The 25469-nt window shown below is 36.6% G+C and overlaps 1 protein-coding gene across 1 annotated transcript; it reads right to left on the minus strand.

The window, feature by feature from the left end:
* Positions 1-2903: 2903 nt before the first annotated feature.
* On the minus strand, positions 2904-21515 carry vegfba (vascular endothelial growth factor Ba). The gene is made up of 8 exons (XM_052574995.1): positions 20565-21515; positions 16954-16996; positions 16186-16382; positions 13309-13382; positions 9958-9990; positions 8350-8430; positions 6483-6686; positions 2904-5947 (listed from the first exon to the last, which is right to left on the minus strand). The coding sequence occupies exons 1-8, from the start codon at positions 20646-20648 to the stop codon at positions 5926-5928; spliced, it is 738 nt and encodes a 245-aa protein (XP_052430955.1). The 5' UTR covers positions 20649-21515; the 3' UTR covers positions 2904-5925.
* Between the last annotated feature and the right edge of the window lie 3954 nt (positions 21516-25469).

Genomic DNA, 25469 nt, shown 5'->3' on the forward strand with positions numbered 1-25469 from the left:
AGAGGATGTTCTATTTTGATAATGTCACTGGAATCAGATGTCTGGCTCTCTATTAATACAAAATCCCATTTGAGAGTGTGATGACCAGACAGTGAATAAAAGCCACTCAGCATGATAAAATATGACCTTTACAAAACTGTCAGCAAGCACAGGCCAACAAAAACCCTTGTTTGAGTCTGTAATATGGCAGAACATGTTTAGATTTACTCTAGATTTATGAATGGAGTCTCATAAAAACTTTAATTGTAAATCTTATTTATAAATGAAGCCTTTTATGTTTAATTTTGGTTAATTGTCATCACATTTAAAAAAAATAATATTATTAATAATATTAATAATAAATAGAATGTACAATTTTATTAGTCAAAAAAAAAAAAAAAAAAAAAACAGGCCTTGTTTTTACTTATGATGATTTTGGCCCACATAACCCACCAATACACCATCTCAACAAATTAGAATATGGTGACATGCCAATCAGTTAATAAACTCAAAACACATGGAAAGGTTTCCTGAGCCTTCAAAATGGTCTCTCAGTTTGGTTCACTAGGCTACACAATGATGGGGAAGACTGCTGATCTGACAGTTGTCCAGAAGACAATTATTAACACTCTTCACAAGGAGTGTAAGCCACAAACATTCGTTGCCAAAGAAGCTGGCTGTTCACAGAGTGCTGTATCCAAGCATGTTAACAGAAAGTTGAGTGGAAGAAAAAAGTGTGGAAGAAAAAGATGCACAACCAACCAAGAGAACCGCAGCTGAGGATTATCAAGCAAAATTGAATTCAAGAATTTGAATGAACTTCACAAGGAATGAACTGAGACTGGGGTCAAGGCATCAAGAGCCACCACACACAGACGTGATAAGGAATTTGCTGAACCACAGACAACGTCAGAGGCATCTTACCTGGTCTAAGGAGAAGAAGAACTGAACTGTTGCCCAGTGGTCAAAAAGTCCTCTTTTCAGATGAGAGCAAGTTTTGTATTTCATTTGGAAACCAAGGTCCTAGAGTCTGGAGGAAGGGTGGAGAAGCTCATAGCCCAAGTTGCTTGAAGTTCAGTGTCAAGTTTCCACAGTCTGTGATGATTTGGGGTACAATTTCATCTGCTGGTGTTGGTCCATTGTGTTTTTTGAAAACCAAAGTCACTGCACCCGTTTACCAAGAAATTTTGGAGCAATCCATGCTTCCTTCTGCTGAGCAGCTTTTTGAAGATGCTGATTTCATTTTCCAGCAGGATTTGGCACCTGTCCACAGTGCCAAAAGCACCAAAAGTTTGTTAAATGACCATGATGTTGGTGTGCTTGACCTGCCAGCAAACTCACCAGACCTGAACCCCAGAGAGAATCTATGGAGTCTTGTCAAGAGGAAAATAAGAAACAAGAGACCAAACAATGCAGATGAGCTGAAGGCCACTGTCAAATAAACCTGGGCTTCCATAACACCTCAGCAGTGCCACAAACTGATCACCTCCATGCCACGCCAAATTGAGGCAGTAATTAAAGCAAAAGGTACCCCTACCAAGTATTGAGTACATGTAAAGTAAATGAACATACTTTCCAGAAGGCCAACCATTTTATTATTGTTCTTATGAAGGATTCTAATTTGTTGAGAATTGATGGGTTTTTGTAAAAATATGAGCCAAAATCATCACAATTAAAAGACCCAAAGACTTAAACTACTTCATTATGTGTGCATTGAATTTATTTAAAACACGTTTCACAATTTGAGTTGAATTACTGAAATAAATGAACTTTTCCACGACATTCTTATTTATTGAGATGCACCTGTATATAGCAGAAGAAGAAAAAAACATACAGAAAATGTTAAGGGTTATAAAAGCAGACTTCGTTTTCTTCAACTACATTTTTTATTACTTTTTTATTTTATTTTATTTGAGCCAGACATTTCTTTGTGAGGTCTGATTCACAGGTATCGCTGCATGTACTTTTAGTAGCATGCCTTAGCTTTTCACTCCTGTTAAAATCCTTTAAAAGACAGAATGAAACAAGTCTCAGTGAATCATCAGATAGGAGATATCAGGTAAGGTTTGTGCTGTTCCACAGGCACTGGGCAGGTGGCATTAGCATTCATCAGTGTGTGTGTGTGTGTGTGTGTGTGTGTGTGTGTGTGTGTGTGTGTGTGTGTGTGTGTGTGAGCCAGTCTGACTCAGCAGCAGTCAAGCGAGAGGAGGGAGAGAGATAATATTATTTCTCACATCATTACGGTGCTGGCGGCCCTCTGCCTGAGACTCCCAGACCCAGGTGATAATTATCACAATGTTTGTCTTTCATTACCATTAAACGGCAGGAAAAGAGAAGGGAAGGGGTGGATGACACAAAACAGGGAGGTTGAATTGAGAATAAAACAAAGGCTAAAGCAAATATGTGCTTTCCCTACAGAAAACTGCTGTTACATTATCATGGTACAGTGATGCTATCAGATACTAACGCTAGTTATTCTATATGTGTATAATATGGAGCTAAATGATTACTATTCACATGTACCATGTTGTTTACATCCAAGGTCAAGGTCTTCTTCAAATCACGTTACATGTCCAGTTATAGAACATATATCCACAATATATCCAATCTCACAACAACATGTCCAGGTCACATTTCATCACAAAAATGAAGTCTATTTTTAGGCCCATTAAGATTTTTTTGCATTGTGAACATTATTTTCATGACAAATGACAATACAATAAACACTTCGATAATGCATTGATTTTATATGTAGCCCAATATATATTCTATGTATATAGAAACCTATATCTTTGTTTGCAATACAGTAATGAGATGCAGAATAAAAATGATTTGAAATCTGACCCAGACATGTCTTTAACAAGTTTTATGAGACTCATTTTGTAAGTGACACTTCGGAATTACCTAATAATCACAAATCTATCTCAAAAATAAGACATTTCACTTTATTTATATTAATATATAGCACATTGCTTTATGGCTGTTGTGTGTTGTATATACTGAATGTGTGACCAGACCTACGTTTGAATTTATACACATTGTAGACAGAAAGCAGAGCAGGTTATGTCTCTCTGTAACAAAGATTATTATACACATGTTCACACACAGGAGAACTGGGCACAGATGGTATAGCAGCAATAACCATTATTAATTACGTTCAAACAAACACTCAAAGCTTATATCGTTTATAGACTGTGGTGCAGACTGGGTTCTGTTGGGTCCTGATCTACCTGGATACATATCGGACAGATAGGGTTCTACGCACAAAATCTCGGAACAAAGCGACAGGATTCTGGAATTAACTTTACACAGAAGAGATCGGAAACACTGAAGTTCTGTCGGTAGGTACATTCATATGGTATGCATTTTGTGTACTTGTTTTATATATTTTCACGCTTCTATAATCTTACTGTGATAGTTACGTTAACTGTACAGACACAGAGGTAGTTGATACAGGTTACTGTGGAGAGAGAGAGAAAGAGAGAGAGAAAACGCTACGTTTATAGCACAGGATATTTTACACGGAACATTTCACAGCGGCAATAGATTTGAAGGAAAGCCAGTCATCACAGACGAGGAAACAGGACAACATATTGACCAGTTCACACAGAGAAGACCTTAAAGTCAACATCAACTCAAAATCAACCCTATTTACTTTCATTCACACATCCATGGTCTTATAGCACATGCATATCATTCTAAGGAAAACAATATTTGCATTCGCATCATACATTAAAAATAACTTTTAACTTTCCAGCTGATGTCACTTAGACCACATGAACTATTGGATAATGCTAACCAATAGTCCAACAGCTATTTAGGCAAACTAACATTCAGGTTTAGCTCCATTTTGTTTTGGAACAGCACTTTTCACATTGTAAAAAAAAAAAAAAAACCATTGTCTTTCTATTTCAAAATTTTACATTACACTTATTGTGTTACTTAACATTTGTAAAATTTACTAGGAATTTCTGAGTGAAAATTGTAGTAAATCCTGCAACATTTTTTTTTCAGTGCAACATTCAATCAACTGCCAGTGCATACAATTAATTGCCACCCTATATATTTTTTCTCACTGAAGACCAGTTTCATTAAAACCACATAATATACTGCAGTAAAAAGGGTTGCTAATGAAATTTAATGTTGACTTTAACACAGATCAGTAGTTTGGGGATGCTGACAACTCGTGGATATCTTATATTTGTGTAGATTGAAGAGTGAAAGGGTGCTGAGGGATCCTAATCATTTACATTATTGCAGATAATGGCTAAACAAATAATCTGAGAAATCACTTAAAGTGAGTTCAGCCTTGCTTTTGGAATTCATATTTCATTCAATAATGCTACATATATATGGTGGAAAGAAGTGTTTGGTTAAATGACCACCATTAAAAATGTTTTAATAAAAAAGTGATTCTTTCATGTTCGCGGCTGATGGAAACTGACAATCCTCAACACTGACTGACAGCTACATTATCCGATCTGCGTGATTCTGAGGAAATCTGCCAAAAATACGGAATATTCTCGAATCATCAGCCGCAGCAGATAACTAATTGTCCAAAAGGAAACAGGGCAAAGCATAACACAAAATGCATTTCAATATAAAAAATAAATACATCAAACTCCCAACGCTGTGAGATGATTAAGACAAAAAACACAAACAGAAAGAGCATTTCCCTTTTCCTAAAGACTTTCAGAGCTTTTTACTCAAATTCAACACACGGCCGGCCACCCAGCCTGACTCTATGGATTAACAGAGATACACAAAAGAAACATTCTTTAAAACAAAATGGACTACAATAACATTAGTATTCTTTACAAAATGAATAAGATAGATAAAATAAATTCTTCTTTCAGAATCAATACAGAAAAGCTTATATTTACCTGTTTGCATTTGTATGTGTATGCATGACTGTGTGTGTGTGTGTGTGTGTGGAGGGAGAAAGAATGAAAAAGCGACAGATCAAGTGAAAAGGGATAAAAAAGAGACGAAAAATGAGTGTGATCGGGGGTGTGGGAGAGAGAGGCTTGTGTTTGGTGAGCACCAATGGAATATAGCCAGGTTTCTATACGATTGGCATTCCTCTCACTGGCTAGCCAGTGGGAAAAAGCTTTCAATTCCCAAAGGAAGGAACCGAACAAAAAGCAAATCAAACAAACACAAAAAAGACTCATTGATACAGTCTGTGAAGCCACATTATGGACTTATAGAGGCCAGGAATAAATTAGGATAGACGCACAGATCCTTATTATGCACGATTCAGACCACACAGACACCCGTCGATCCGTCTAATCGACCCATCCATCAATTTATCACACGAGGAGGGTCAGAAGGACACGCCGGGGATGTTCTCAGGATGAGATACTCTGATTGTGTAGCGAAACACTTGAGTTCTCTCAACACTGAAGGTCTGTCAACATCCATCCCATCAAAAACTCTCCACTTTAAGTAGTTTGGTAGAAAAAAGGACTCCTTCCGTATTCAGATTTCCCTTTGAAAGTTCTCAGCACACTTGTCATCCTTAGCATCAGCCTAGCTGTGTGTCCGTGCCTACATGAAGCTGAACAAAATCCCAAACTGGTTTTGGATAAAGCTCAATGGCGATACGCTTGACCCATTCTATGTCCATAATACAGCGTCAAATGGTTAAGGTGGTCTGAAGTTTGGATCATAATGGCGAAAAGCTTCAATAGTAGGATCTGGTGATATTCCGTACACACACACGGTACAGAATTAATGAATATGGATCTAATACTGTCGTAATGGTGTGTGGGACATAGCCAGATGGGCCAGGGGGGTGGGTCTGTGATTTGTTCTCAAATGCAAACTTTTTTTTCTTCGTGAGACCCAAACTTCAGAGTCCATGACAAAAGAATAAGCAAACCTTTGACCTCCTCAAAGCTGTGCAAAGTTTGAGCGGTGGATTATACTGGTGGTTTGATTTCACTATTCGCTTTGGGTTTCACATCTGAAAGAGAATAAGAGATTACTCATGTTAAAAATACTAGTCAACACTTTACTTCAAGCCTTTCATAAACAATAGTAACCACAATGGTAATGCATTCAAATTGTTAAACTACAGTTCAAAAGTTCAGGACTGGTAACGAGTTAAATGTTTTTGAAAGAAACAATTTACATATAAACATACCGTATATATATATATATATATATATATATATATATATATATATATATATATATATATATATATATATATATATATATATATATATATACAGAAATACAGACAATACTGTGTGTTTGTCAGATACTATCAAATATGTTTTGTCATGTTTAGTCTGTGTTTATTTATAAAGAACTGTGTGTGTGTTGCAAATGCTAACAAATGCATTTTTTTTTCTGCAGGTCACTGATTGAGAAACACTTCCTTGTGCAATAAACTTCCAGATGGAGGGCATGTCATTGTGTGTGAGGGTCTATTTTGAGCACAATAAGCTACATTTGAATAAGTTGTGTGTATATATATGTGTGTGTGTGTTTACCGGCAGCTGTGCTGGTTGAGTGTCTTCCCTCTTTTTGTACAGCTCACCTCCCTCAAACTGCACCTGCATTCACAGGAGGGAGGCTGTGATGTCATTCTGCGGGTGGGACATGGTGGACACGCCTCTCTGGCAGGTGGTGGAGGGGCGGAGCTAGGCGGTAGAGTGGGAGGGGGAGGAGGAGGGGGTGTAGTTGGCACTAGAGTCCTGTTGGCACGAGAAGAGAAAAAAATCAGCTGTCGGTGTGAAATAAAGAGACATGCGACGTTCATGTGTCTTAAAGGAACAGTTGGACCAAACATAAACATTTTGTTATTGTTTATTTTACATTAAAAAGTTACAAAATCTTTAAAAAAGCAAGGATATGTACTAATATCCATCTTTTTAAGAGTAAATACAGTACAAAGGTGAAAGTTTTGAAAAAAAGTACCACCCCAGTGACAGCTTTTGCATCTTTTTTTTTTCTGAGAGTGCAGTATGAGAATAAGTAAACTATGACACAATTTCATTTTTGGCAAACTATTCTTTGATTTCAGTTTCAAGTTGTGAAAACTGTAAAGAAGTCCTCAAGTCAGGAGGAATTTTAAAATAGTAAGAAAAGACTCCAAGTAATTGAGTAACACAATTCTGATTATAATACTGGTTCTGACAAATCCGGCTCCAAGAGAATTATGTAAAACGGCTACAATGGACAAAGAGCACGTCGGTTCTTGCAATCATTAACTTTGCAAAACCAGACCCAAGCCTGCATCTCCACATTAGGCTTGAAATTAAATTCAGTAGCAAGCACAAAAAGGCCCATAATGCATTCTGATCATGCACAGCCCTGATCTTCTTTTTGGACGGCACCAGAGATATACTCTGGATTGTGTCTGTGGATGTCAGTTCTTTGATGTCTCATTTGTGACATCTCTGATGGGATGGTGGGCTGATGGGGCTCTTTTTTCCCTCTTCCCTTTTTTAACTAAACCAAAACTGGAGAGAAGTGTATGGGTGAGAGTTAATTAAGGAAGAAAATCAATCTTTGTGTGGAAGTGGTTTGAGAGGCTGAAGGGAGGCCGGGGAAAAGGGAGGGGCGTTCTGGCTGCCAAATTAGCCTGATTTCACACTTGCCACTGACTCCATCCATGGAGGAGTAGATGATGGATAGCAGGGAGGGAAAGTCAGTCCAAAAGAAGCGCCCTCCACTTGCCCTCACCAAAGACCAATGACGAAAATGCAAAAGTAGAAAAGGAAGTCTTTCCCTGACCAGAATTAATTAATTGTTGTCTGAGTAGAAGTCAATGTTGCGTGCATAAACATATGAAAAAGAGGGATTTCAAGGAAAATCTTTAGCTCTCATTGCCAAGAAGCATGCCTATCATTAAATGTCTATCATTTGTAATTTTTACAATGACAAAAAGGTACCAACATGTACCATGGTATTCTTTGAACCCATTTACCATGGTAAATAAATCTGCTATTCCATACTGAAGTACATCTTAAAATTCAGGGGGAATTTCTTTAAATTTTTATTAATTATTATTTTTTTCTTGTTTTCCAGTAAAAACATATAAACAATATGAAAATTAGATTCATTTGAGAAGTCAAATTAAGTACAATATCAATATCATCTCTTTTTTCTTGTTTTAAGCATATCCCTCACTAAATTTTTTTAGATGTGTGCTTAAACACAATTTGTCACTTAATAAAATTAACTCTGAAGATGTCCTAAGATTTTATACAGTTTCGTTTCTCAAGTACATTTATCTGATTTTAAGAACATTTGACTTACAATCAAGAATAAAATGAAAATTCTAACTAAAAATTAAAAAAAAAAAAGTTATGTAACATGGAAGTATTGTTTTGCAATAGGAAATAATGAACTTACGGCTTTTTCCCCAAGTGTTTCTTTCGCTTTGGTTTCCCCCTTTGCCGCTTTTTACCTTTTCTTGCTGTCTGTAGGCCTTGCCTTAAAAATACAAAAAGTAATCATTATTAAAAATAAATGGATAAATAATGTACAATATGATCATGACTCGGCTAAAATGTGTTTACACAAACATCTTAAGTATTAAACTGTATTTCACATTTTTAATTCAGAGATTTTATTCGGAGAGTCTCGAGATGACTTTATCAAGTCTTAATTCTTGTGACTTTTTAGCCCTGGTTTTGGTGAGGCTCTTCAGGGGCCAGTGGCCTAATTAAGCAATAAAATGAATGTTCTGTTCAGTTTCCCAACAAAGGAGGGTTCTAGGTTCTGACTCCCTTCCAACAGTGCAAGACACACGCCAGCTGGACACACACACACACACACACACACACACACACAAACTGTGAGACATTACAAATGCAGTGTTTCATGTCCTCTACAGACAGTCTTATGAGATCATTTCAAACCACATGTGTGACATGGATCTAATAAAACTTGGGTGCGACGGAGAATGTATGATGATGACACATATTGAATCACAATGAAAGAAATCGTTTCATGTTGGTTGTCTTTTGTCTGGGACAGCCCAAAATCATACATTGTATCCCGGGCATTACTAAGGTACAGTAAGGTATCTTTGTCTACATAAACATATTCTACTGGCATGAACTCACTGGAAATTTGAACAACTTCCTGATTTTACCCGAAGCCAATCTTACTCTGATTCTTTATTTTGTCCTATGCCAATAATTTTTTATTTCTTTCTTTTTTCTCTTTCTTTTATTCTTTTTCAAATAAACTTTTCCAAGAAGTTGCACCAATTTTTTTTTCAAAGTCCACATTAAATGAACAGACTGACTGTCCTTTGGCAATAAAAGGGGAGAATTACTTGTAAAAACTGATTTCACAGCAAAGAGAAGTGTGAACATGAGGACTAATGCCAAGTTCACACACTGCATCCTACTTAAATAATTTTTTTTATTAATTACCGCCTGCTCTCATCACAGTTCTAATGCCACTATTGGTTATAATTGGCATATATTATTGTTGGCATACACACTTGAACGTGGCTCAATCTTGGAATGAAATGGTCAAAAATAGTGGTGCAAAACTATCATTAGTTGTTCGAAAAATCTAAATATAAAACATCGTCCCACACGGTTTGTGCAACAGACATGAATGATGCCTCAAATCGTGTGGCTCCCTGAGGAGTGTGCAATTACTTTTCTTAGCAATCAGATTTGTGTTTTTTGTCAAGAGTGTCTTGGACAGGACTGTGAAAAGATATTTAGAAATAGCAGTAGCTGTTCTCTTTAACATTAACTTTAGGGTCTCCCTAAACTAGTATGAGAGCATAACAGATTGAACCACTTCTGCCTTTCACACACAATTAACTCACCATTCAACCATCTCCATGGAGTTGTGTGTGTGTGTGTGTGTGTGTGTGAGTGTGTCTGCAGTGTGGCAAAGGGAAAAGAGGGCAAATGGTGTTCATACTGCTGGTGAACCTTCACATCTCTCTCTCTCTCTCGCACACACGCAAACAAACACAACTGAGCAATTTACCTGGTTGGCTCTGCATAAAGATTTGCTTTTAGCCTGTAGGGAAAAGACAGACAGTAAAAACAAAATGATAATGAAATTTACAATTAAAAAAGATCAAATATTATCACAGCATACACAGAGGAACATTTAAATACTGTTATTATTGCTCATATCTTATCATTTTAAATAAACCCATAACAATAAGTATTCAACTCTGGGGGCTTAACTTGTTCTGTGCTGCTTAAAAAAAAGCGAGCATCAATTATTTCCATTCTGAGTGCAAGTGGTGCAATGCAAAGCAACAAAACTACATGCAAACATAAACCAAGTTATTTTAAGCACTTCCAATGAGAACAAAATCTAGTTTTGCTGTGCTGCAAATTACATTGAATTTGGTGAGTAATATGATTATTTTACAAAAGGTTTTGCAATTTATAATGTCTTATTATTAATTAACAATTGTTAAATAGTGCCTTCTATTAACTGTCGCAACACAAATTTGTAATAATAATAATATCCAAAGCTTTACAGTGCAAAACAGACAACCTTACCCAAAATTGACTGATTTCTAAACTTTCCAAATGTTCTTTGCTTTTAGTGATTCTATCAGTTTTTCAAGAGAAGTTAAAGTAATCATTCACCCCAAAAAATCCAAGATATCCAAGAAAAAATCCAAGATATAGATTTGTTGGTTTCTTCATTGGAACAGATTTGAAGAAAGCATTTGATTTAGCACTTGTTCACCAATTCATTCTCTACAGTGAATGGGTGCCGTCATAATGGAGTCATAATTTATAAGCACAGCTTTTCATCTCACAAGATGATAATTGATGGACTGGAGTGGTGTGGATTACTTGTGGATTATTGTGATGTGTTTATCAGCTGTTTGGTCTCTCATACTGATGGCACCTATGTGGACTGATTGGTGAGCAATTGATCAGATGTAATGCCAAATTACTCAAAATCTGTTGTTATTCATTGTTCAAAGGTACTTTGTTATTTGCTATTTGTTCATATATTCATGTGATTGTTGTTGCAATTTGTTTGCTACCTTGCATTGTATGAATTTACTGAGTTTAATGAATTTATTCTAATTTTGTTGTTGTATGCTTGTTTCAGACCATACACACACATACACTCATGGAAACAACAAAGTAACTGTTGGCACTTGTGCTCAACAGTTCTTGAACTTTAACGGAATCATTGTGGAGTAAATGAAAGCATCAAAAGAGCTTTAAACTCCATCTTCATGTCTCTGACCAGACATCTGTGGTGAACTAGTCACCCACTGGTAACCTCAACTAGCTTAGTTCCATTATGAGTTAACAAAAAAATTTTGTCGCATGATAACGTGAGCTTCAGACTGGACACAGTTAATGTTGACTGGTTGCCTGTGTGGTTAGTGCGGGTGTTTAAGTAACTCCAGGTTGGTCAACAGTGGTGAGTTCAGTTTGTACAGGGCAGATCTGTATTACAAAGAGAGGATAGAGAGGCGAGCGCATATAAATGCTCTTACCGAATACTCAGCTCCACCCCTGGCCTTCATCCGAACCCCACAACCTCTGAAAAGGCTTTTGAGGATAACTTCACAATGAGCCGATAAAGAGCTGATGTTGACAGCTCGGCTATGTGCCAACAGAAGAGTGTTTTGGGGGTGACGACTTTCTGTGACTGGGTTCAGGAAGTAGTCCATGGGGAGACGGGGTCATTCCCCATGTGACAAACAGGGTGGAAGTGCATTTGTGTGTGTGTGTGTGTGAGGGGTGATCTGAAAGTCAGATTGGGATGTATGTGTGGGTGGGTTCACTTAGCCATTCTTATGGGAAAAAATTCCCCCTACAAGCTGGCAAAATTTGACCAAACCTTATTTTCAAGGGTAAAATGGTTTATAAATATAGTAAATCTTCTAAAAATTATGCTTAATAACTTGACAATGAATAAAGTCATGTACAAAAGCTGTGCTCTTTTATCGTTCAATTATTTTTTTTATTATTTACAATTTCGCTCCATGTTTCACTACCATTAAAAGTTTGGGGTCAGTAAGATTCTATAAAATGTTTTTGAAAGAAGTCTCTTACACTGAACAAGGCAACATTTATTTGATAAAATTATACAGGAAAAACGGTTTTCTGTATGTTTTAAAATGTAATTTATTCCTGTGATGCAAAACTGAATTTTCTGCATTATTACTCCAGATCATGTTCTCTTGTTCTATGCCATTTTTAAATTTCTGTTCAAATGCATAGTCTTGGCACCAAAAGCACAGCGATTTTAGGGTGGTGCATCAAATTAAATGTAGTTAAGCTTTTATCGTTCCTTTTCATAGTGCTTTGTCTAGACTTTTTTAAACACAAGAGCATGTCATGTGAACTGCCCCTTAGGGTTTGAGAGACTCTGTGATTTATAATAATGAATTATATTAAAACAAACCTAGTTAAAAATAAATATACTAAAATGTATTTAGAGTAAATTTATTTCATGCAATATGTACAAAAACAAATTTCCATATCTATGTACTTAATAAAAATACCCTTCAATTATACATTAAGTGGTAACACTTTAGAATAAGGTTCCATTAGTTAATGTTAGTTAATGTATTAATTAACATGAACAAACAATGAATAATACATTTATTACTGTATTTATTAATCTTCGTTAATGTTAGTTAATGAAAATACAGTTATTCATTGTAAGTTCATGGTAATTCACAGTGCATTAACTAATGTTAACAAGCACAACTTTTGATTTAAATAATGCATTAGTAAATGTTGAAATTAACATGAACTAAGACTTATAAATGCTGTAGGATGATTGTTCTTGCTTAGTTCATGGTAACGAAAGTAGTTAACTAACATTAACTAATGGAACCTTATTCTAAAGTCTTACCCATTAAGTATACTAAACTGGTGTACTCAAATCTGCTAAATTGGAACAACAAATATTCCACTTAATGCACTTTTATTGGATTAAAAGTCCAACTAAAGATATACTGAAGTATATTTGATTGTGCTAAAGTGGAACTATTGCAGGTATACTTAAGGTACACTTTCAATATCATGCATTTAAAGACCAATATTATTAATAAGGTCATACAATCCTCATCAGTAGTGATATTAAAACACATTTTAGGCTTAATATTAAGAAATGTGCATTGTGCACAAGTGATACTCCAAATAAAGTTGAATAATACTTTTTACATCAGTAAGTCTCGAGCGATATGTCAGTAAATATGTTAATATATTTGAACTATACTTAGTATGAGTTAAATGTATTTTAAATTACTTTTTACTAGGGAATATAAGTCTATGATACGTTGCCTTTACTGACATTGCTAGGTCAGTTTGTGTGTATGTGTGTTAGCATGTATCTCACCTGCACTCACACTGGTTATGTTCGATAAAAGGCAGCTGCACAAGTTCATGCTTCATGTATGAGGTCCTCATGAGCTGTGGAGTTCAACAGAGCAGGAGTCAGCATTTAAATGCATGTACACACACACACACACGCACAGATGCACAATCTGTTCTGCATAGTAATGACTCCATCTTTTATCCCTCAATCTGTCTATACAGTACGTGACCAGGATCCAACCTGATCCATTACACTCGAGACTTCATCATCCCATACTGAATATTTATGACTAACTCATGCTGTGTGTCCTCTGTGTGTGTCTTTCTGGATGTTTTTTTCACCATACTAAGCCATGTCTTTTGAGATCTTGCATTATATGCGGTATGATTGTGTGTGGAGGTACTTTGCCCCTAAAAATCTGTCATTACAGACATATACATGTAAGTGAGTGCGAAATATGAGTGTTGCATACCACCACATTAAGCATGTGAATGTAAAATAGTACATGTATGTGTGAAAGGTTTCTATGAGTGTTTCTGTGAGTGGTGAAATGGAGAGAATTTTACTGTACATTTACCTTTTAAAAGTAGGGATATGCCAGTAACAAATTTTGCTTTTATCACTGTATAAGGTATTATCATGATACTGACATTTAGCTTCAAGAAAGTGGCCATAATACAGTATAACAGGTTTTGATAACTTTTTTCAGACCAATAGGTATCACTTTAAAATAGGACCTCATTAGTTAAACTTAATTAATGCATTAACATTCACAATGAGCAATAGCTACATTTGCTACCAAAGATTTTAATCTTTGTTAAAAAATGTGAGCATGTGAGCTCATTAAGTAACACAGTTGCAACTTTCGATTTTAACAACGTGTTATTAAATATTTTAATGCTTAAGATTAATGAATGCTCAGAAGAATTTTTAATTGGCAGTTTATGTTAACTAATGAATAAACTAACGTTAACTAATGAAGCCCTAATGTAAAGTGTGAACGAACAATAAAGAATCAAAACACTTTCAAGCAATATCTAAGGCATGTTGTAGTCCAGATTAAAAGGTAAAAAAAAAAAAAAAAAATTTGTAAATTAATAGCCTATTAAGTCTAAGGGCCCTATTTTAACGATCTAAATGCAAAGTGTAAACTGCACGGTGCAGATGCATTTAGGGCATGTCCAAATCAACTTTTTTAACGACGTAAAAATGGTTGGCTTGCCCGGGTGCATGGTCTAAATGGGTTGTCCCTATTCTCTTAATGAGTAATGGGTGCAATAAACCAATCAAAGTCTAATCTTCCATTCCCTTTAAGAGCCAGTTGCGCTCGTGCCATGACAGATTTGCTATAAACACGGAATTTGGCAAGCGCAATGACAGAACGCATATCCGAGATGAAACAGAGCTGCTTGTGTGCGATAAATAGATAGCCTAATTCTGATACATGCGATGACTATCTATTATGACATGTTTAATTAGCCTACAAAAAAATCTTATGCATTGCAATTCTTTAATTTTTAATATTTGGCATGTTTGTGTGCTGCTGTGCATCCCCGTGTTTAATAAGCAGCGTGTACACTCTTTAGATAACAAATAAAAAACATTGCACCAGACTTTAGATCAGGTTTGAGCTGGTCTATGGCACAGTCTATTTTCAGCTCCTTAAAATAGCAATGCTGCAGGAATGCGCCTGAACACACCTTTTTTTAGACCAGCACGCCAATGGGCGCAAAAATGAGCGCAAATGCATTTGCTAATTAAATGATGTGGCGCTGGACGGGAAAATGTGAGAGGCGCCGGACTGAAATGAGCAAAAACCCTTGCCCTTGCCAAAACATTGTGCCGAGTGTATGATAGGGCCCTAAATATTTAGTGCTGTGATGAACACCATAGCAAATCCACAAACCTGAATGGCTATTTAAATCTATTTAAATATGTTTTAGAAAGTAGAGCAGCTGCTTTATTTATGGAGTTTCCAGGGTAATGGCTGCATTTTCTGAAGTTTAGCGCCATCTACTGTCAGAGAGTGAATGTGGTTTCATTCAGCCCGTCTCTCACGTGTTCCCCCATGTGCTTCTCATGCCTGCTTGTTTACATCAGAGCACACACACATATTTCAAGCAGCATACAGCGGTGTTGTGCATTTTGACCAGTATATGGGAAAAGTATTCTTAAAATGCATCCCACATTCTGAATAATTTGTAATGTATAATTATTCATGATATTTAGAAGTGCCCAAGATAACAATATCATGCATATTCATTACCATGATATATTGTATTACTGCATACTGGCACGTCTTCTCAAAAGTATGGTGTCTGTAAGATTTTAGAGGACATTGCTTTTACAATATGAAGCAGCTCAGTTGTTTTTAACATTGATAATAAGAAATGTTTCCTAAGCAGCGAATCAACATATAAGAATGATTCTGAAGGATCATGTGACACTTAAAACTGGAGTAATCGTTGATTAATTCTATATTCAAATTTGCATCACAGGTATAAATTATATTTTAAGTAATATTAAAATAGAAAAGAGTTACTTTAAATTGTAATAATATTTCACAGTAGTAGTGTTTTTTGTCTGATTTTTTTTTTTTTAGCAAATAAATGCAGCCTCTGTGAGCATAAGAGATTTCAGAAACATAAAAAAATATATCTTACCAACCCCAAACTTTTAAACAATGGTGTATGCAATGATATACAGATGTCCCAAAAAAGTATTTGGACAATTCAGTCACATTTTTACCATTGCTTTAGATAACTAAATATCAAAACAAATGGCATTTATTAATAGAAAAAGATACTGGATATCGAATGTTCGTGGAGCATAATCAATGTGAGGAACTGCACCTGTGTGAACTCTGCATTAAGTTCACTGGATTGTGTGTGTATGTACCTCCATTACAAGTGTGTGTGTTTGTGAAGGCACACACTCCAGTGCCTCATCCGAGCAGCAGCCTCCACAGCGGCGCAGCGTTACACACGACGGCAGGAAGAGGTGATGTGTCTCCCAAGGAAACTCCCGCCAAACTTCCACCAGCGTCTCTCTGGGATGACATCCGCTTCTCTGATACACGTCCAACCACCTCACCACTGAGAGAGAGAATAAAGGAATAACACTGAGAAAGAAAACCCTCTTTGTAGAATATTCTGAGTTCAGCGCAGAATCTGTGACATCCTATTGAATAAACTTTACATTGATGCATTCTGGAAGGTTAATTAGACAACCTGCCTCATCATTAATTGATAACGACATTATACATGTACGTATATAAATAGATTCTACATTACACATACATTTATAAAAGTCATAAATACTGATGCAAGGATCTAAATTATTGGTAAATAAAGCTGTGCTGCTGCTTTAATATATTTAATGAAATCATCATTTTTTTATGATTCTTCTTTTGATTTCTTGATTTAATTAGATTTAATGCATCCGTGCTGAATTAAAGTATTTCTTTAAAACAAAAAGAAAATTTCCCAAACTTTTACTGTAGGCGAATTTATTGGTGCAATGTAATGACATAATAGCTCCCAAAGAGATATTCTGCCATGAGCACTGAGGACCAGAATGAGTTGTTTTATTATATATTATATAACCTAACTAAATCAGTAATGCACCTATGATAATAAGATAACAAAAGAAAGCAAGGCTCAATACCTTCTCCAGATTTATGGCTCTCTGTTGGCATCCAGTGGTCTGACTAGAGGAAAGGACACAGACAAGACGTCAGACACAACATTCAGCAAAGACAATAACAAAAGCACACACTCTTTATGGTGCCATGAAGAGCTGATTCAAGTCAACATAATGCTGAAAACATTTTCTCGTAATGCATTTCTAGTGTTTATTTGTGCCAGAGCAGCATAAAGGTGGATGTTAGCACACGTTCACAAACACGCCCCTCATTCTGGAACAAGGTCACCGCTGAGGGAGAAAGCAGACTTTGCACTGCAGTGCAAACAACACACACATACATGGCTTCCTTGCACCATGTCTGACTGCTTACTGTGTGGGTAGTTTATCTAAGCATGCGTGACAATCTTATTATAAGTGATTTACACTGATATAGGCCAGCACATTCAGTGTATAGCCTGTGTTTCTGTGCATTTATTCTGTAATGATGACATCAAATAAATGTAATGTAATTTAGAGCAATAATAGTCAGAAAACAGGCAGATCATTGCATGGTAGTGACGTGTGGAGAGGCATCTGCTGATTCTGTGTTGCAATATGAGGGTTCAGTCAGTCAATTCCTCATCTACCTCCTGCCTCGGTGCCATTGTGAAATACAGCAGCCAGCTCAGAGCTGGCAAGGCGACTGGCACACACACACTTTCACACACATATTAACATTCACTTTGTCTCTCTGAAATGCACACACACTGAAAATCACAGCACTGACAGGTTTTTTTAGCAGCAGCAGTTGGCTGGATTTGGCTGCGTCAGCCCTTTCTTTCTAAGAGCCCTTGAGTTTGAGCACCAATCATCAGCTCGGCTGCCTCGCTCTCCCACAATCCCCTCCACCTGCGGCCCATGGGTCAGTCTGGCATCTGTGAATGGACTCGAGATTTAAGAACTGAGGTGTTCAAAATGAACAGCAGGTATCAGGCACTGCTATTGCTGATCCAAGTCTGAGACCACATGGAAAATGTTTTTTTTTTTTTTTTTTCATTTAAACCTGAAAATAAACAGAATATTTAAGTAATTCAAGAATTACAACTAGAGAAAAAATATGATGTACAATTCTGGAACTCACTGAAAAAAATACAAAATAAAAATTGGTGTAGTTTTAATACTTTGAAACTATTTTCACCCAGAAATTGTTTTCAACCCATAATTTTCTCTTTATACTTGAGGTCCTTAGGTTGGCAGATATTCATTTAAAGGACCAAAACACATGAAGTAAAGATAGTAAAACATAGTATAATTCTAAAAATATCTATCTGAAGATAAGATTTGTCTACAGAAAAACTTTTTGCAGGTGAGGTTTATAAAAACCTAGGCCAAAAAGACTTTACCACAAATTGCATTTTCAAAATAGTGCAAATGTGCGGGAGAACCACGACACTGATGGTGATGTCTAGCATTTTCTGTATGCAATCCAGCATGTGCAGTGCAGTCTGAGACCACTAGTGAAATACATCTGCTTAGTTTTTATTTTTTGAGTGGGTATTAAAGGACAGCATGTAAAAACAAATTTATCGAAAAAGGCATTTTATGAATGTCTATGGCAGTGTATCACATTGTGACAGTGTTATTCATTTTTGTTACTCACATTTTAAAGGGATACTCCACCCCAAAATTATATTTTTGTCTTTAACCACTCACCCCCATGTCGTTCCAGACCCGTAAAAGCTTTGTTCGTCTTCGGAACACAATTTAGGATATTTTGTATGAAAACCAGGAGGCATTGTACACAAAGAAAAAATGTACTTTAATCAACAGTTCCTGTCCTCTGCTTCTCTCCACTTCACCGTAGCACCATTTTGGAGATTATGAGCTGAAGGCAAGCAGTATACCCTCTTCTGAGTCAGCCGCACCAGAAGGTTGCACTGTTTACTTTCAAATCAAAGTGTAAATATATGTTAAAAACGTATCCTTGTGGCTCCGCTGACTCAGAAGAGAGTATACTGCATGCGTTCATAATCTTCAAAATGGCACTGCAGGGATGTGGAGAGAAACAGAGGAGACGAACTGATTAATGACAACATTTTCAATTTGGGGTGGAACCTCCCTTTAAGGAATAAGGAGAAAAAATTGCTGAAAATTAAAAGATAAAAAAGTAAAGGAAGAATTAAAAGTACCAAAATAAAAGAAGAATAAAACTCCTCCCCCTCGTGCTTAATTCCCTTGTTATTGGCTGCTCTTTGCAGCTACTTGTGAAACTTACTAGCAATTTCTGAGTGAAAACTATTGAAGTCAATTTTTCCAGGTTAGTTATCATTCCTTTTGGGTGAGTTTTAAATCGGCTTTGGGCATTAGAATTGTCTGGGATCTGGCAACCCTGATCACTGCCCACCTGGCTGTGCAAGTGACAGAGAAAACCTAAAGGTCACAAGGTTAGAATTCTGAAAACCATGCCATACCTTACCATGAATTTGAGGGGCGCTTACACCAAGACTGGCAGCATGCAATGTAATGCAATGTAACATTCGGAAGGTTTACATTTCACAGCATCTTCAGCATCATCAAATTAAATATACTAGGGCCAAACTGCAGTCTAAAATAAATAAACCAAGTTTCGGCTAAACACGACAGGACAAACGATGAGGGGAGCTGCATCATTACGAAGACTTATGATATGCATCCATAAAGCAGAGCTCCGGTCACACGTACACCGGACCACATACCGCTGCGCTTGCGAATAACGGAGATGCAGTGCATTCTGCCATCCTGCCTTCTATATATCATCTCGCGACGCTATTGGTGCTAACAATATGTGTCGTATGCTGGCCTGATGGCTGTAGTGTTGACAAAAGCTTGTTTAAGTGAAGATAAAGAAAAGACGTGCGTCACTGTCTATCCTTCTGAGACCCAGCCAAAAAAAAAAAAAAAAAAGTAGTACACAAACATACTACAATACATGTATATTAATTAAATATCTAAGCTTATTAAAATGATTGAAACGATTAAAATGATTTTTAATAAGCACATATTATTTTCACCCCAAAATACATAAAAAGAAGCATATTAAATATTTAATTCATATAGATTTTTTTAAAATCTTTAAATACTATAGCATTATATTATATTGATTTACATTAATCCATCACATTGTATTAATTTTATGATACAGGCCACACCCCCATGATGTGCTCTTTGACTTTGACACCCTCAGCTCGCTTTAATGTGTTCTCAGACAACACTAAACATAAAACATATGTCTACTGATAACTTAATAGGTGGCTTTTATCAGAGCATGACATCTTTAAAAGCATCACCTTTCCCATCCTGCCAAACGTCAATGACCGTCAGGTTATTTCAACACATAAAATGCCCAGAAGAGTGTTGTGCATTAACTCAGCTCTATAAAGTGCATTTTACAAGCAATATTGTGGAATTAAAAGATACTTATCAAGTGTGAGATAAAAAAAAAACAGCCAGACCAGAGTAGCTTAATTAAATTTAAGCTTAAAGACATTATATATATAATGAAGACTACACGCTTTAAAATAAGTGGACTAGGAGCACTGCAATGCTACTATCTAATATTTTAAATAACAAATATATCATAATTAATATAACTATAATTTAAAACATGTTCTTACCGGTGTTTTGGCACATTGTGTTGATATTCTGGTAAGTGAGACGAACTGAAACATCCCCAGAATAACTCTCAGCTTGATCCCCATTGTTTGAGTTCACCAAGAAAAGTCAGAAATAGTTGGGTAAATAATATATAGCAGGTCCAACGTCCAGTCCTTACTGTAGTTAATTCTCTATGAATGATTATTCCACTTTCACATCCGAATCCAACATCTTTAATTCAAGCAATGACAATTTACTCAGTAGATTCTCAAAAAACAAGGCAATTGTCATCCCTGTCATGGCTTAACGAGAAAAAAAAAAAGACAAAAATGAAATATCTTAAGTTTTAAAGTAGGTAAATGAACCAATAGACAACACAGACTAGTTGAGTATAAAATCAGGCTTCTGAGAAGCTCAAGATGGTCGTAGGGCGTATTTATTATAAATAGCTAGCTACAATAAATCCCAATATATGTTATTTTACAGGAGAGTTTTTTCGTGCATTCCGCGCATTTCATTTATACCGGCTCCCTCGCAGCAAAATACCCGGTGGCACTTGAGTACGTCCTTGTGGTCCAGTGAAATATATCCGGTAACAAATAAATATATCCTCAAGAATCGATGTTATGAGCCTCCTGAAGGTCTCTGTGTCTCCCGTCTGGCATTTCAGACACGCTTTGTGCGGCGCATCCCGTGCTACTGTTGGTCACCAGAGAAATCGTGCCCACCAGAACCCATGATGACGCTTTCCTTGTCAGACACAAGATCTTAGAATTAAAATGTTCGACATATAAATAATCTACACTGTCAACATGCGCAATATAAAGCACGTGCGCATATAGGAAATAAGAATGAGAGAAATGGACCTTGATATGTTTAAGGTCGTTTTCTCCAGTCTCTTATTTGCCCTTCAGGACTCACACGCTCCGCAACTCTCTGCGCGCGTCACCGTCGCGCTCGTGGAACTTTTCTTTTTTTCCTCCTGACGCGCAGACTTTGCTCGCGCGCAGGACAGCACAGGTGTAATGCTCGCGCATCGCGAGGTGGGCAATTATTAACCGACTGCCCCTGTCTGTTTTGAGTGCTTTTCCTTGTCGGGGTGTTTTGGGTTCTTTTTTTAAAGGAAGCATGCATTTTGCAAAGAATTTATCCTTTACAAAAGACAGGATGGTAATTATAAAACGACTAGTTTCGTTTCTGGATGTGGCTTGATTGATATATAGCTGAGGCAAACAGTTAAAAGGAGTTAAATCTGTCTCTCTCGGTTGATTCTGTCATATTTAATAATTACTTGAAAAAAAGCAGTTAACGCTTGAATCACATTATAAGGTTACTAAAACATTTTTTACAGTGGAGAAACGGCTACGACGCGAAACACCTGTTCACCTAGCTACTATATCACTGCGCAGCACCATAGAGAACCGGGACTATATTTTCCTGCGGAAGAATGAAACATAAAGGGACAGTTCATATGCCCACATTTATCTACTTTGTCCTTTCCTATATTTCTTACGTAAAACTGTAAAAAAAAAAAATTATAATAATTTAAAAATAACAGATTAGTAAATTTGTGATCTTTTTTCATGATATAAAAGTAAATGGGAACAGGAAATTAAGCTCCAATAAATAAATAAATAAATATATAAAAATCTAATTATTGTGAAAAAACATAGGTTTGACTGAAATTTTAGTAAGATTTTGTACCCTGACAATCCTGGTAGCCATGGCATTTGCTTCAAATTATGGAAAAGAGCAGCTTGGACATTTTAAATACAAAATTTAAGAAAGTAACAGGTTTTGAAAGACTTGTGTATATGTTAATGAGAATTTGTTTTATTAATATTTAAATTGACAATAATTCAATGTTTTGACTTATCTACTCTTATTAGGATTTATGTGATATAGTGGGGAAAATATTTATTTGATCCCCTGCTGATTTTGTAAATTTGTCTACTTACAAATAAATCAAGGGACTGTAATTTTTATGGTAGGGTTATTTTAATGGATAAAGACAGAATATCAACCAAAAATAAAAATAATAATAAATAAAAAAAATCAAGAAAAAAAAAACACATTATATAGAGGTTAGAGATTGATTTGCATTTCAGTAAGTGAAATAAGTATTTGATCCTCAACCAACCAGCAAGAATTCTGGCTCCCGCAGACTGGTTATGTGTCCATGTGGAACACAGATTAGTCCTGCCACTTTAAGAAGTTCCTCCTAATGTCAGCTCATTAGGTGAATAAAACACCTGTCCACACAATCTGTATCTTCCATTCCAACCTCTCCCACCACCATGGGCAAGACCGGAGAGCTGTCAAAATATGTCAGAGACAAGATTGTAGATCTGCAGGAGGCTTGAATGGGCCACTAGACCATCAGCAAGAAGCTTGGTGAGGTGGAGACAACTGTTGGTGCGATTATTCAGAAATGGAAGAAATACAAAATAACCATCAATCTTCTCGGTCTCAAGCTCTGTACAAGATCTTGCCTCATGGGGTAAAGATGATCATGAGAAAGGTGAGGGATCAGCCCTCAGAAAGTGCATGTACAGGCTCATTTAAAATTTGCCAATGAAAATTTGAATGATTCAGAGAAGGCTTGGGTGAAAGTGCTGTGGTCAGATGAGACCAAAAATGAACTCTTTGGCATAAACTCAACTCGCCTTGTTTGGAGAACACCATCCCTACAGTCAAGCACAGAGGTGGAAACATTATGCTTTGGGGCTGTTCAGGACGACTTCACCGCATTGAGGGGCAAATGGACAGGTCCATGTACTGTTAAATCTTGGACGAGAGCCTCCTTCTCCCAGACAGAACACCGAAGATGGGTCATGGAGAAGTCTTCAAGGATTACAATGACCCCAAACATACCGCCAAGGCACCCAAGGATTGGCTCAAGAAGCACATTAAGGTTATGGAGTGGCATAGCCAGTCTCCAGATCTCAATCCTACAGAAAATCTGTGGAGGGAGATGAAACTTCGAGTCGCCAAATGAAAGCCAAGAAAACTTAAGGATTTATAGAGGATCTGTAAAGAGGAGTGGGCCAAAATCCCTCCTGAGATGTGTGCAAGCCTTGTGACCAGCTACAAAAAACCTCCTACCTTTGTGCTTACCAACAAGGGTTTCTTCACCAAGTACTAATTCATGTTTGCTTTGGGATCAAATACTTATTTCACTCACTGAAATGCAATTCAATTTCTAACCTTTATATAATGTGTATTTTTTCCCCCAGCTTTTTTGGTCAGTATTCTGTCTCTATCCATTCAAATAAACCTACCATAAAATTACAGACCCTTAATTTCCTTGTAAGTGGGCAAACTTTTTTTTTGCATTTTTAGAAATCACTTCTTTGACTCTTATTTTCAGGTGTAAATTTGAAATAATTAGGTTGAGCAGCATCTGAACTGATTGATTTAACAAACTAACAAACCTGAACCGACTCGACTTTGGTTGCATGTGAAGACCCTCAACATCACCCACAGGTATGTTTGGGTTATACAGAGCAAAAAAAAAAAAAAAAAAAAAATTCATGTGGGTTGCAGGAATGCAGGCTGTTCTATCTCTCCAGGACTGCTTACAGCATTAAAGCTGACAACCGCAAAAACCCCTTTCAGAGTATAATCTAAAGGCCTTCTGGAAAACCCAGAGTGGTCCGGAGAGAAGGTCCATCATCACATATCCAAATAAACAAACCAGGCCAAGGTCACACCATTTCACTATTGATACCGCTGAACTGTGGGTGATGTTGCTAGTGTTTCTGTGAAGTCTCTCCAGATGGTGCCCTAAAAGAGTTTGGTTTTAAAACGTCAAATGCTCTTGTAGAGACAGACGAGCAGAAAAAACCTCACCCAAACTGTCCCTGACTCATTCCTGAAAGCTGGTATCTCCAAGATCAGACCTGAGCAGAGAGGAGCACCTGCATATGGGCCCATGCCATATCAGAAAACCACATCAGACTGAGTCCGAGGCTGTGGAGTCACACAACAGCCCAGATCATCAACATCTACACAAGCTTTGGGAATGTGAGGCTTCTGTGACATTTCTCTGCTGTAATGGATTCTAGAATGTCAGGAAAGGACATTGCAAAATGGGAATGACGTAGCAGAGGTTTATGTTTGCTTAAGAGGAGTTAAAAAGTAGGGCAATAAACAACAAACAAAGCAAGTCAATGGGCAAGAGCAAGTTTTAATCTGTTTTATCATCCCCAAGGTGAAAAACGAGTCAAATCAAATATGCAATAGCAAAAGTGTTGCTTAACTTACAGTAGCAAATATCATAATGCTTTTGAAAGTATAGGCAATGGATCAAAATTATGGTGTTATTATTTATTTATGTTTTATTCAGCAAGAATGATCTATTATGCTACAAAAACATTCCATTTCAAATAAATGCTGTTATTTCCAACGTTTTATTCACCAAAGGATTGTGAAGTAATTATATCATGATCAAAAATCTACATTTTCAACACTGACAATAATAATAAAGCAGCAAATAAGCTTATGAATTATTTTGGTGTTTTTGAATAGAAAAAAGACTGACGTAATGATGACTGCTGAATATTCAGCTTTGACTTCACAGAATAAATGACATTTTAAAATGCATTCAAATCAAAACAGCTACTTCAAACTGCAACAGTATTTCACAATATTAAAACGTTTTTGATGCCAAGTTCTGTCATAAATCTCTAGATGGCACAGGCTTATGGTTCGTTAATGTAAACTGATGATATTTAGGGCCCGAGCACCGATGGTGTGAGGACCCTCTTGGAATTGCTCCGTTTATTATTATTATTATTATTATTATTATTAGGGCCCGAGCACCGAAGGTGTGAGGACCCTATTGTATCTGCTCCGTTTATTATTAGGGCTCAAGCCTGGAGGGCGAGAGCCCTATTGTTTTCCTTAGGATTATTTGTTATTAT

The sequence above is a fragment of the Carassius gibelio genome, chromosome B14 (genome assembly GCF_023724105.1).
Source record: "Carassius gibelio isolate Cgi1373 ecotype wild population from Czech Republic chromosome B14, carGib1.2-hapl.c, whole genome shotgun sequence".
Lineage (NCBI taxonomy): Eukaryota > Metazoa > Chordata > Actinopteri > Cypriniformes > Cyprinidae > Carassius > Carassius gibelio.

Excerpts from the sequence above, each read along its gene's own strand:
- vegfba (XM_052574995.1), bottom strand. The coding sequence starts at position 20,648 with ATGGGGATCAAGCTGAGAGTTATTCTGGGGATGTTTCAGTTCGTCTCA. Across the intron at positions 13,383-16,185 it reads CACACACACTTGTAATGGAG|CTCATGAGGACCTCATACAT; the intron begins GTACATACACAC and ends TGAACTCCACAG. Across the intron at positions 5,948-6,482 it reads CTCAACCAGCACAGCTGCCG|ATGTGAAACCCAAAGCGAAT; the intron begins GTAAACACACAC and ends ATTCTCTTTCAG.